General features: G+C 49.7%; 4 protein-coding genes across 4 annotated transcripts; 1 reads left to right on the top strand and 3 right to left on the bottom strand.

Moving 5' to 3' along the window:
• Positions 1 to 947: 947 nt before the first annotated feature.
• EI90DRAFT_3130012 (uncharacterized protein) lies at positions 948 to 3,876 on the bottom strand (the record flags this gene model as incomplete). The annotated part of the gene is made up of 13 exons (XM_039064265.1): positions 948 to 1,163; positions 1,218 to 1,688; positions 1,741 to 1,860; positions 1,909 to 2,056; positions 2,118 to 2,210; positions 2,259 to 2,352; positions 2,408 to 2,605; positions 2,660 to 2,897; positions 2,963 to 3,235; positions 3,296 to 3,356; positions 3,407 to 3,492; positions 3,550 to 3,742; positions 3,797 to 3,876. 13 exons carry the CDS (start codon positions 3,874 to 3,876, stop codon positions 948 to 950), a joined length of 2,271 nt encoding a protein of 756 aa, XP_038911465.1.
• A 297-nt stretch (positions 3,877 to 4,173) lies between these two features.
• On the bottom strand, positions 4,174 to 5,073 carry EI90DRAFT_2934852 (aminotransferase class IV-domain-containing protein; the record flags this gene model as incomplete). Its single annotated transcript, XM_039055123.1, has 2 exons — positions 4,174 to 4,721; positions 4,806 to 5,073. 2 exons carry the CDS (start codon positions 5,071 to 5,073, stop codon positions 4,174 to 4,176), a joined length of 816 nt encoding a protein of 271 aa, XP_038911464.1.
• Positions 5,074 to 6,597: 1,524 nt separating this feature from the next.
• EI90DRAFT_2934880 (uncharacterized protein) lies at positions 6,598 to 9,395 on the top strand (the record flags this gene model as incomplete). The annotated part of the gene is made up of 5 exons (XM_039055126.1): positions 6,598 to 6,873; positions 6,931 to 6,987; positions 7,056 to 8,227; positions 8,282 to 9,140; positions 9,198 to 9,395. 5 exons carry the CDS (start codon positions 6,598 to 6,600, stop codon positions 9,393 to 9,395), a joined length of 2,562 nt encoding a protein of 853 aa, XP_038911463.1.
• A 1,258-nt stretch (positions 9,396 to 10,653) lies between these two features.
• On the bottom strand, positions 10,654 to 11,307 carry EI90DRAFT_3019667 (uncharacterized protein; the record flags this gene model as incomplete). The annotated part of the gene is made up of 6 exons (XM_039057389.1): positions 10,654 to 10,705; positions 10,776 to 10,829; positions 10,884 to 10,900; positions 10,954 to 11,080; positions 11,127 to 11,206; positions 11,254 to 11,307. 6 exons carry the CDS (start codon positions 11,305 to 11,307, stop codon positions 10,654 to 10,656), a joined length of 384 nt encoding a protein of 127 aa, XP_038911462.1.
• Positions 11,308 to 12,569: the final 1,262 nt, after the last annotated feature.

The raw sequence follows: 12,569 nt of genomic DNA, 5'->3' as shown, positions 1-12,569 counted from the left end.
AGTACAACCGCCAACTGTTGCGTTCGTTCCGTGAGGGTCAGTTGGGTTTGCCTCACGATTTGCAATGCAGTCCAGTGTAACGACATCATTTCTCGGTTCTCGCGCACGAAACCCAGGTTGCGGAGACTTTCAGTTACTACTCTGGACTGCATTGCAAATCGTGGGCCAAATCCAACTGCTGCGGAGCAGTGACAGTCTTGCTGTGTGCGTCGGACACAAGCATTTGGCCGATGGCTAAGAGGAGTCCCTTTCCATGAGCGAAGACACTAATATGGATTGCACACTCCTGAGTGATGATCACAAGGGGAAAGGGGAATCGCGAGAGGCATTGGCATTCAAGTGAGTACAAGTGCAATGTAATCGGTCTTAGAGGCTAGTGACCTGCCTAAATCGGTCTCCGATTCTGACCATCTAAATATATTTGGTGCGCCTGCCACAGCCCCCGTTATTGACGCGCTGCCCAAAAAAGGCGTTGGATCGCCTCGGTATCTTTGTTACATATTCGCTGCATCCGGCCACTGCGTTTATGTGTTCTTCGTCTTTGTCTGGGGATTCTAGGTGAGTCAATGGATAGCGTTTCATCTGGTGACTGTGTTTATGTGTCCTTCGGCCATTGTCTGCTGTCCTAAATGGTTCCGTGTCTTCGTTCGATGTGGTCTCTTGTGTTGGTGTGTTGTTCAAAATGGTTTGCATAAATGCACGTCGTATTCCTACTGTTCTTCCAATGTAGCTTAAGATTCAATGTCGCTGTGACAGTGGCAGAACAATGGATGTTTAGTAAACGATGTTGCCAATATTCATGATGTAAGCGCGAACGGTTGACTCGCGTGATCCCCCAAGTACGTTCAGGGCCAATCCAAGGCTAACTCTCATGCTGTCATCGAGCCAGTTTGGTCCCACTACTGAACAGTGTGTGTATAATAAACAGGGATGATTACCAGAATAATTTATGAAACTTGTATATTGAGTTCGGCTAATGAAGGGATGCACCGACGAAGGCAGTGTTCCACACTGGAGACAACGTCAGAGATGGGCAATAGTAGTTGGTCACCATCACTGGGCGACCGTGATAAATTGATGGTTATTGCGCCAACAATGGTCTCGGAGTCTTTGGGCCAGAATCGCGGATTTTCGTAGTTTCTCACACCCTCGACTTGCGAGACCTACAATTGAAATATCAGCGTGGCGCCCGTCGACTCCATGACGCAGGTTCTTACTTCACTTAAAGCTCGTCTAACGGCGTCCTCTTGTCCGCCTAGGTCGAGGCTTAGGACCCGTCCACAGTCGATCATCAGCGGTACAACACTAGCAACGATGAGCGCGGCAATGAAAAGTGACGCTATTGGGTCGAATCCTGTCCATCCATACTGTTCAATCAGAATTGTGGAAATGATGACGCCAACGGATCCCAAAGTGTCCGCCATGACGTGTAAAAATACCCCTCGCATATTATGACCGTGTCCATGACCATGATCATGGCCATGGCCATGGGAATGTTTTGCATGAGAATGATGAACATGGGAGCGTTCGCTATGCGTTTGGGGTTGCGTAGTTTGCACGTGGTCATGTCCATGTTCGTGGTGACTCTCATGATCGCACTTCTCGCCATGGTGTTCATGCTCATCATGAGCATGAAGAGAACGAGTTGCGTTCAGGTGCACATGATTATGGTGTGTTTCGTCAGGACTCTAAGCACCAGCATTGTCAACAAACGTCGAACACACGAGACGGCTGGCTTACGTGATCATGGGCTTCGGCTTGATCATGGTCATGGTCATGGTCGTGATCGTGGTCGTGATGCTCGTGATGCTCGTGGTGGTCGTGGTGTTCGTGGTGTTCGGTAGTTTCCCCATGTTTGATCTGAAGCGAGCATTCAGGAAACAGCCATGGTTGGAACCTAGTACTTACGTGGTCATGACCATCATGACTGTGCCCATGTCCGTGATGATGGTGATGGTGATGCCCACCCATAGCAAACATCCCAAAGAGATTGACGCCTAGACCCATCGTGCTCACTAATAGCAATTGCTTCGTTTCCATCTCCGGGGGATTGGCGCTGCTCAATAGCAACGAACGTTAGCATGCTGAGAGGGAAGAAAGAGGATGGGCAGCCGCACATTCTCTGGATCGCTTCGAAGACGATGAATATGGATATTAGAATTAGAAACATGCCATTCGCAAAACCAGATAGTGTTTCAATACGCCCATAGCTGAATGAACGATGAGCAAGAAGTAATTTGGAGGAAGGAGGAACGAACCCATAAGTAAAACGCTCGTTCGGTGGCCATCGTGCCATGATGGAGGCTACTAGACCCACTCCAATAGCCATGCAGTCAAAGAACATGTGTATTGCTATTTAGTTACAATAAGAACTACATAAAAATAGTTGAGCGTGTGTACTACTTACCGTCTGAAATTAAGCCAAGGCTGTTTGTCCATACACCATACATGATCTGCACGCCCATGAAAGCAAGATTCAGAGCGAGGAAGTAAGATATCTTCCGAGATTCGGGATTTGACATGATGGTGTCGAAGAAAGCCTTGAGCTGCTTGGTAGTGACGATCGGCGCGCTGCCTGACGCAGTCTGAGTCGATATCGATAATACTGGTAAGTTGAGTACATCCCTTCAAAATGGACGAAGAGATGCGAAAAACATACCAGAGCACAGAAGACCCAGAACTATTAGATTGGCAAAGCCCAGTGCTTTTCCGAATAATGTGATCCCAGTGAAGAAGGCCACAAATTGTTCCGCTGGGAAGGAGATCAAAACAAGCGCAGGATGTTGTTCCTCACCGCGGATATGATGCGGCACGAAGGTGCTGCAAGCAAGAGAGGCAGCTAGGATAGGAAGAACTAACATGGGGGCATGTGGAGCAGGAGGGGGGTCTGATGCTGACTGGAGCGTTGGAAAAATAATGATTAGCAAACGCTATTTGCAAGCTAGACCAAGGAAACACGAACTATGAAAGAAGAGAGAAGACCAAGTTGGAATGCAAACCCCCCTGCGCCAGTCAAAATAATGGAAGAGGAAACATGATGTGAAACTGACGATTGTAATAAGAGCTGGTCGAAGTATATTCGATGAACGGTTTTGGCGACTGCATGGATAAGAATGCAGATATATCCTAGTGAGACAGATCGCAGGGTGGGAGCAGGTCCAGTGAGGGCGGGGGAATAGATAGATGATAAGATGGACAAAGAGGCCGCCAGTATGACATATAAAGTTTTTCGTAGCTAAAACAATGGTCAGCCTTAATATCATGCGATGCGATGTGTCATTTGAGTATGACGCACGGAAATAGCAGTAGTGAGAGCGGGAAGCCAGTAGGAAGAGGTGAAAGTGAAGCCTAGCACCCTGTGGAAATTTAGCAAACAAAGTCGAACAGGCGCACCCAAAACACGCACTGCGGCAATGACACGCGAGCAAGGGCTGAATAGAGTGACCAATATTGGAGCATAAGTGCTAATGAAGGAATGACAACAAGATTCCACTGCAGTGACTCCAGATGAGCGATAATAAAGTCGCCAGTCTCTTGCACAAAACTCACATCCAAACGTGCTATTTTTCTTCGATAAGGTAGCCAAACGAAAGTAGAGAGCAGGCCAACAACTCCGATGACTCTAGTTAGGGCCCACAGGGAGCCAACCTTCCTCTCAAGTAGCCATTCCTTACATAAGTATAGGGAGACGCCCCGTAAAGTCGCATTTAGCAGTGAGGGCGCAAGCTTTGCCAGAGTGACGCTGAAACACGAAGTGTAGCAGGCTGAACTGCATCAGCAGTGAGCATCCACTTACCTCTCATCACGCTCAAGGACCTTCATAGGCCGCCTGGAGCGCGTCCGCGGGTCCAGCGTCTTCCGGATAGAGCTTCTCATGAGGCTCTGCTAGATTTAGCTTTCTGCGATGAAGCTAACTGAATTCACACCGGACTCAGGTCACGAGGATGGAAAGAGCGCACCACAGTGTAAACTCTTCTCCATCGCGTGAAACAAGGAGTGGATTTTTTCTACACTCATCTACTGTCATAACGTTCGCTCACTTGTCTGTAGCAGCTCTGTTAAGATTCCATTTGCATTTGGCGTTGCTTCGAAACACTGCCCATGCAGGGGCCAATCTGCCTTCAACCTTTAAAGGGGTGTGGAAGTCGTGTATGTTCCACACCCTTATGCCCGTCAATGGCGCGTCCCTCTAAAGAGACCCAGTCCAATTCCCTCCACGGCGTTTGAAATCAGAACCCATTCTCCCACTATGAGTTCGCCTATCATGATCTCAGCCTCCCTTACCCTACCATGTTTAATCATCCAACTCCGTACGACTCCGCCAAGGCAGCCAGTAGAAAGTGGTGGGGTCACCCAAGAGCCATTTCGGAAGACTGCGATATTCCGTAATGAACCCTCCGTAATCTTCCCTTCCTCGTTGTACAATATCACCTCTACTGCTGCACTTGGAGAATTGATTCTCGCTCTTTCTCTAGCTTCATTGTAATGATCACGTATCGTGGTTTTGTATGAGGTGAAGTTGGAACTGGGAGTGGGGACGGGGTCAAGATATATATCCAGGATTGGTGCATATTGGGTAGGCCAAGTAGTGAATTCGCGGGGTGCTCGACTGGAAATATTTAATAGGTCGAAAGGTCTTCGACCAATCGGACTCACTTCCAGTCGGTGGTCTCCGTCCTTGTTGACTAAATATCGGATCTGTGAAATTGGATGTGGGCCATCTGATGCTCACTGGACTTTGAGGGTGGACATTCTTACCTTGTATGATGCAGGCCTCCCATCTTTAGTCTTCGCTGGAAAATTACTCGTGACTGCTTCCTCGCAAGCTGTTCGGAATCGACTGAGCGCTCCGTCGCCGCTAAGGGACTCGGCTGCTTTGTCCCAGCCAAATGCATCGGCTGCGCGTCTTAGGCGGTCGAGATGGTATGAGATAAGAAATAGTGGGGTGTCAAAATCAACATCAAGATCTGAGTCAGCTTGTTTGCTTGGACGCCATTCCATTTCGGTGTCATATCGAATCGAAGATAAGAGATAAAACTCGTCCGATTGGCTTCTGACCTCGATAGCGTCCATAATGTCTCCTGGTTTGATATTGGCGTGGATGAAATATGGAGATCGAGAGGTGCGTAGGAGGCGGGCAATAAAGGGATCGTCGGAGGCGGTATTTGGTCGTTGTTTATGTCGAGGTTGTTTATGCATGCGCAACTGCGGATGGTTCGTTCAGCTCTCGCTCCTTACTTGAAAACATGATTTGAGCATGTAGAATCCTGCTTGAACTGTGAGCCTCTGCGAAATGTTCTGGCTATCTCAGCTTTTTGACATCGGTTGCCGTTCCACCTTGAATATTCGCTCGAGTTATTGATTTCAAACTGGTCAATCTCGTTTGACGCTTCTGACTCAATATGTGTCTATTGGCCGTAAACGAGCGTCGGTTTATTGTGTGGTGCCAAGTCCCTGCTTGAGGCTTCTTGTCGGTACGGCCCGATGCGGACAGTTTTCATTCTGGCCCCGCAGACTTCCTGTGCTCCCTTGCCTCCCGAACGGGTAGGTATTGGACCTGTGAGTCCTCGAGTTAGATGATCCATCTACTCTATTTCGTTGTTACGGTCTGCACTCCGCGCTTCAAGCAGACCCCTTCCTCCTAGTCCAACTCAGCACCCTCCACACCAGGACTCGCGTGGTCCGCTCGGGATATGAGTGGCCGTGTAGGCGCACCACGCCTTTTAGGAATCCGTTTGCACGTCGTTAAGTGTACATAACTACCCAAAGGCAGTTGAGTTGAGCCTCCCGGGAAGATCGCGGTTTCATACCGTATTTTATTGCGCACAGGATGATCGCCTTTTCCAACAAGACCTGCAATCTATGAGGAACGATAACTTAAAAAACCGAGCAAAGTGAGCGGTGGGTGTTGGACAGATGATACGTTATGGTTCTTACTCCCTTCGTTGCATTACTATTCCCCTGTGCTATCTGAAGCAACAGATGCTTACAAGGAGATGATAGGGAAGGTTACTCTCGCTCCCCGAAGCTGCCTGAACCCGATCTTCGACGATCAGTTGATATCGTCCAAACTTATGACAAGTCATCAATCTATCCTCTGTTGTCTCCCCCGGAATGTGTACCGGTAGGTTTTTTAATAACCCCCACCTTGGTCGCACGCAATGTCTAGTGAAGGATACGTTGGGCCTGATAAAGTTGGATGGGTCAAATGCCTGTAGAGCGGGTCACGAGGAGTCGAGGAGAAAGTTGATGTGTAGACTGCAGCAGAGAATTCTACTGCTTGTTATGGAAGCGATCAAGATGATGTATTGCCCACATTGTGCTTCGTTCCATAATTGTCCTTCTCGATGATAATCCTCCAATGTATCTGTACCTTGTCACACAACATGCTGTGGTATTCGTTGGGTTCGTGAGTTGAGTAAACTTGGATCGGGCGAGATTGCCCAGAAATGGAAGGAGATTTCCTTTACTAATATTCCAATTGGGTCTCGACTCGCACAAACCGTTTATTCCGTCCCCGCTCAACGCCCATCCATCGTCTTGCCTCAGGCTCTCTTCCTACTAGCCGGATCGAGCGCTCTCAGCGCTGTGAAAGCGATGGCTGTCGCTGAAGCTGCAACTACTAACAGCAATACCAAGTTTCCCCACACTCGTGCCCTCCTCTCCGCCCTTGCTCGCGAGTACGGGACCGCTGTCCGAGCGCCTGTCAGACCTGCATCGGAAAATTCTGATTCAGAAGCCGACAGTGGTGGCGAAGTTGATGTTTTCAACAGTGATCACCTTGTTGCTCAAGTGATTCAGCTGCTGGACCAAGACGAAGAAGAGAAAGTTGAAGACTTATTGAAGGAGAGCTTTCGCATTTCTGATGAAACTGTTCGTTCACACTCTTCGCTACATACTGCAAGCTGACATTTGCCTTAACTACGGTAGGTGTTGGAGCAGAACGTCTTGGAATTGATGCATAAGCGTCGCGATGACCTGGCAAATGTAAGTCCATCTCACTCGCTGGCCCTGTACCTTGTTGGACCTACTTAAACTGTCCTGTCCGCCGCTAGGTCCCTTTCCTTTTTTTGACGCCGATTAAGCGCCCGTCACGACCAACATCGCGAGCATCCGTCCACTCGACCCGATCGTCACGCCCGGGTACCCCGAGCCAATCGCCACTAGCCATGTCATTCAGGCGCCCTTCAACACCGCTGGCATCTCACACCACACTATCGGGCTCGCCATCTTCATCCCCTACACCCGCTCCATCTCTTCCAACTCCTACCTCCTCGCCGCTGGCCTCGCCTCGGTTCTTGAATGCTAAGGCCACTGAATTCAGACCTTCTATCGTACGCTCCTCCTCTGCAAGTTCGCTACTACGGAGTCAATCCCCCGATTTGTGGGCGCACAATTATCAGCCTTCTCCGACCCCGTCCGCGTCGCTCGGAAGAGGTTCCTCAAATTTGGCCATAGCCGCCCCGCTTATTCCGATGCAATCTGCTCCTCCTGGAGAGCTGGATAGTGAGGATGGCGGTCGTACACCACCTATTCAAATTCCTCAGGACTCATCCCGTGCGGCGTTCGATGTCCTGGACGATGACGACGACCCCTTCTCGCCATTTGTAGTGAAGCCACCACCTCACAACCCTCACCCTCTGGCCCTGAGTAAATCGCCTTCCGATACTGAGACACAGTGGTCGGCGTCGAGTGTGTCGAATTCATCAGCCTCAAACTCATTTGGAGTCCCTCCCAATCCTGACGACTATTATGGGTATAATTCTCATCTCCAACGATATGCTCAGCCCGGTTACTTCGTGTATGGCGACCCTAACGGGTCTTTCGGGGCAGCGGAAGGTGGCTATCATGGAGAATACATTGCCGAAGGCGACCTTACACCATTCGAAATCCTCTCAAACATTTTTGGTGATAGCGTGCCGTCCAGTACGCTCGAAACTGCACTAGCAAGCAGCGGATACGACTTTGAAGGTGCTATGGCGTGGCTCGTTGATCAGGCCCTTCCTCCGCCTCTGCCGGGGACAACACCACAGGGTGGACAGCCAACTCTGCGTTCAATCGGTGGAGGCGTCATGCTTGCTTCTCGCGAAGGGCCATATGGGCGAAGTGATACCAATGGAAAGAATACGACTGGACGGTTCGCCCCGCCGCCGAAATCTTCAGGTGCAAGCCGCGTGTGCAGGTACTTCCTTGCAGGGGATTGTAGAAGGTCTGATTGCCGCTTCAGGTGAGTCCCAAATTATTGTTGCCAATGAATTTTTGCTGATTGTGGCATCGGAAGCCACGACCTTGATCGAGCGCTTTGCCGATTCTGGCTAAAGGGACAGTGCGCTAAGGGAGAGCAGTGTGAGTTCTTGCACACGCTCCCCCAACATATTGACGTGCAAGGCATTACCAATGCAATGAATCGAACTGGTATCGTCGATGACCGAGATCATGAAGAGACCCGTACTGAATTTCCTACTCTGGGTGAGATGCACAATCGGAGGGCCGGGCCTGGATTCAATCGTCCCTTCGATTCCAGCCGGGTGCGTTTTGCGGCTGCGGTCAAGAAACCCCTTCCCCCTCGTTTACCGTACAACGAATCAGAAACGGATTCGACTTTGCAAGGCGCCTCAGGGCCTGTTGTCCCACGCGCATCGCCACGCATCCGCTTACGACCCCCAGCACTTGTTCCGACTCTTCCCACAGGAGACATTTTGAACAAACTCTATATGGCTTATCGGGCACGAGCTATCGAACTTGGTGCGGCGCGAAATGCTTGTCTATCCCGTGCTGCAGAAGCCTGGAGACGAGGTGATGGCGCTGGTGCTAAACGCCACAGCCGAGAAGCACAAGAGCTCAACGGAAAGATGGGTCTCGAGGCAGGCAGGGCTGCTGCTCGTCTTGTCCGTGAGCGAGCAACGATGACTGTGGAGGCTGTAAGGAATCGTGATGTTTCGTGGAGTGATGATCCCAGCGATCGGACAGCCCGTGGTAAAATGTGCGGAGGAGGGCTTGGCGTCTGTCTGGGCGTTGCATCTTCAAATGTCGTCCCTGATAGTAGACTCACTCCCGAGGAGAGAACAGAGGCTTTCTTGGATCTTCATGGGCTGCATTCTAACGAAGCTGTCGAAGTTATTGAGGATTTCCTGGTAGCAGTAAGCTTTCTTAATTTTGAATCATCAAAGATCAACCCTCTTAATACGCTTTTCCAGCTTGAATCCGAGCACTTCTACGGTCTTGCCTACCTCTTTGTGGGAGAAGAGAAACATACTGGAACTCAAGATCCCAGTCGTGGTACTTCTCGTGCTCGCCTAGCTGCTGGTGTTCGTGATTGGCTCTTCAAATGGGGCTACGCTTGGTCTGAGCGTGACGGCGTCATCTGCGTTGATCCTCTCGTTCATTCGCAATAGAAAGGTTGGCCTCCATCAAAACAAAATTGAACAAATGGGATTGCGAAGTTCAATGTCTCCAACTGCGAAACTGTATCCATACTTATCTGCACTCCTCTGGCAGCGCTTCTGGAAAGGGACTTCAACGATCATACTGGTTGCACATCCTACGGCCCCTCATGATTTCCCGGATTTTGGCATCTCTCCTCATGACTCGCTTTTCGCGTTATACCCAACATCAGCCCTGTCCCTTCGCGCTCTAACGTTACTATGGAAAGTTGACCAAAAAAAGAAAGAAAGAAAGAAAGAGAAAAAGAAAAAAGAACAATTCATGCCTCGTTCCCCTCATGTGCCCACTATCTTCACCCAAATAACTTTAGTTTTGATAATACTCGTAGTGTTCTGACGGAACACAGTCAATCATTTCGGAAGATCTCGCTCTGGGGATATATTCATATTGCTACCGAGGCCTCAAACTAATCTCATCCCCTGTGTTGTACTAATGTCGTATCTTCGACTTTCCCCCTCATTTCCTTTTCCGTTTTTATGTTGTTGCGCGTGATGGCCGACTGGACTGGTCAGACGATATTCCGATTCAGGCATTTTTGTCCCTAGATATGTACAGCGTGCTTTGTCGCTCTTTTGTAAACTTTGGAAGTGAAGTTGATCAACATGCACTGACGATCATTTCTGCTTCCCTAAACGTGGAAACCACCTTAAGGATCAACCATGGATCATGGAATATGGCAATTCCCCACTTAGTTTCAAACAGTGTGTCTGCGGAGCTCGGATCGCCGTCCAGCGACTTCGAGACTCTGCGATTTGAGGTTGGTCAGCAGGTACCTATCAGCTACCTAGGGACACCTTCAGTACCGCACATAGCAGGAAGCGGACAGACGCGTTAGGTGCTTTGGGGGTTTCTGGGGCACTCTAGACTAGAGCATGCTCTAGTGGGTCCCCCGGGTTCATCCCCCAGAGACCCATCAGAAAATGGACAAGCATTGTAATTGAGTTCCAGATGATTTTCAGAGGCCGTGTAACCAGGGAGGCACCAGCAAGGGCGGGAGGCAGCTTATCCAGACTCCGGCAGAGTTAAGCGTGCCAAACTAGCGGAACCACCCCCCATACATAATCTCTCGAAGCCCGGGAGTGGATATCGGGGCTTGCCTCCGCATTATTGTTGGTGTGTTGAGGGGAAAGAGGGTGCATTTATTTTGTGCCGTCAACGACTAAACTGCGAGAATCCCCAATGAACATGAGCGCTTGCGCTATGTTGGGATCACATTGTCTGGTACCGCCTTCTGGGAGGTATGGGGACCTCGGGGATCGGGCTGTGCGAATGGATTTCCGCATGAGTCGATAGTGATCGGTGAGTTCCATGAAAGTTAAGAAGTAACTCACCGATTGATTAATTGGACGGCATCGGCGAGAGTCAGGTATCGGCCTCGTTTACGCCTGGTGAATCGAGTGAGTGAAAGACACCACTAGGATGAGTGGCCAGGGACGCACAATTGAGGGAATGCTACCTAGAAGACATTCGGTCAGCTGGGCATTTAAGGTGAACTTGGGTCTGTCACACCTTGTTTTCACTATCATTCGGTGGTGAGTTGGCGGGTTGAGGCTTTAATGACACCAGGCGAGGGCGAGAGAGCCGATGAAACCGTTGAATAACCTGGCTCCTAACAGCGGTCCGCTGAGCACTGCAGCTTGGTCACGCAGGCAGTCTTTGAGCAGCCAATTAATATGACGCACCGGTACCGTGGTTCCTCCTTTTCTTTTGCCGTGCGTTTAAGACCTCCTCCAGGTTCATAGCTGTCCTTAGACTGTTCTCCCTAGAAATCAATACCGATGCGCTGTCATTGAGCCGTAAAGGACGCACATCATTGTCATCGTGCCCCTTTGTGTTCATACAGATACTCGTACAAAGACCCATTATGTGCAGCCCGCAACCAGTGAAGGCTTCAAGGGATCTAGGGTTGGTCGACCGCTTGATAATATGGGAGTGCTATTCGAACACGAGGACAGAACGTGCCATGCGAGTATTCTAATATGGGAACAGCGTTTAAGTAAGCACGAGGAAGCGTTTCGTCCAAACGAGTTTCTACACTGGCATGCACCATGGCATACGCCGCTTCCACGAACAATCGAAACATCTAATATGAAAGGGCGCCATTCGCAAGTGACATCGTCGGTCGATGAAGACGACCACCTTTTGTAGCCCCAAGTATGCATGTGTTCAAGTGAGAAGCCATTTCATGGCTTCGGTAGACATCAGGATCCTTCTGAAACCGATTGCCATCCTGGCATGAAACAGGGGCGAGCCGACATTATTTAAGATATCCATAAGTGAACACCACATCAAATTTGGAGATAAGCTTAGCTTACGGATATCAGCTTTCTCCTTACTCCTCCCAAATACGAGCCTAACTCCGCCTTTTCCACATTCAAGTGGGCTTATCCCTTATCCACGCACCATTCTCCGATGGCAGTGCAAATTTTGAATGGCGCCGTTGCACAGCGGGCCTCGCACGCTGATAGTTTTTACTGCCGTAGGATCTGCGAATCACAGTTCGGTACACAAGGGTGACTGCCAGACCTCAACATGTTGCCGCAATACAGATAACCGCCACCAACCCGGCGAATGCAGTTCGTCATGCGTCTCCATCTGGGCAAATTCAGAGCTAAGGCGTCCAAATCTGAAGGAAAAGATCCAGAAGCTCATCACTCGCCATGTTTATTCATGTGCCATCCAGTCCTGGGCGGTCATTGGCGCTTAGATGGACTTCATCTCAGCACTCATTATCCAACTGCTTCCGTTGTAACAGACTCATGGACCTGATGCTTGAGGCGATCAAAGAAACGCCTTCGGCTGTAACATAGATCGCACTCATCGTTTTATGTATCATATGATTATGTTGATCTCGGTCGATGTCACCGTCTGAGTCATCGTCGTCGTCACAGATAGTTTGTGACCACAATTATTACAGCATCAATAAAGGTGGAAAGTTGGTGATGAGTGACGCGAGTCTGAGTCGAGGGAAAGATTCGAGTTCAGAGTGCAATCACTCAAAGAAGTTATGCGGATAGCTTGTCGCGTCACGTTTCCCTAGACGAACGGATTCCTAGCGTATTCTCTATCCGACAAAGGAGCTCGGCGAGCTGGCGTCGACGCTCAAAAATAAATGCACTTGATCG

Source organism: Cantharellus anzutake (assembly GCF_015039405.1).
Source record: "Cantharellus anzutake strain C23 chromosome Unknown EI90scaffold_62, whole genome shotgun sequence".
Lineage (NCBI taxonomy): Eukaryota > Fungi > Basidiomycota > Agaricomycetes > Cantharellales > Hydnaceae > Cantharellus > Cantharellus anzutake.
Note: the sequence above shows the minus strand (reverse complement) of the source record. Positions and strands in the feature narration are given on the sequence as shown.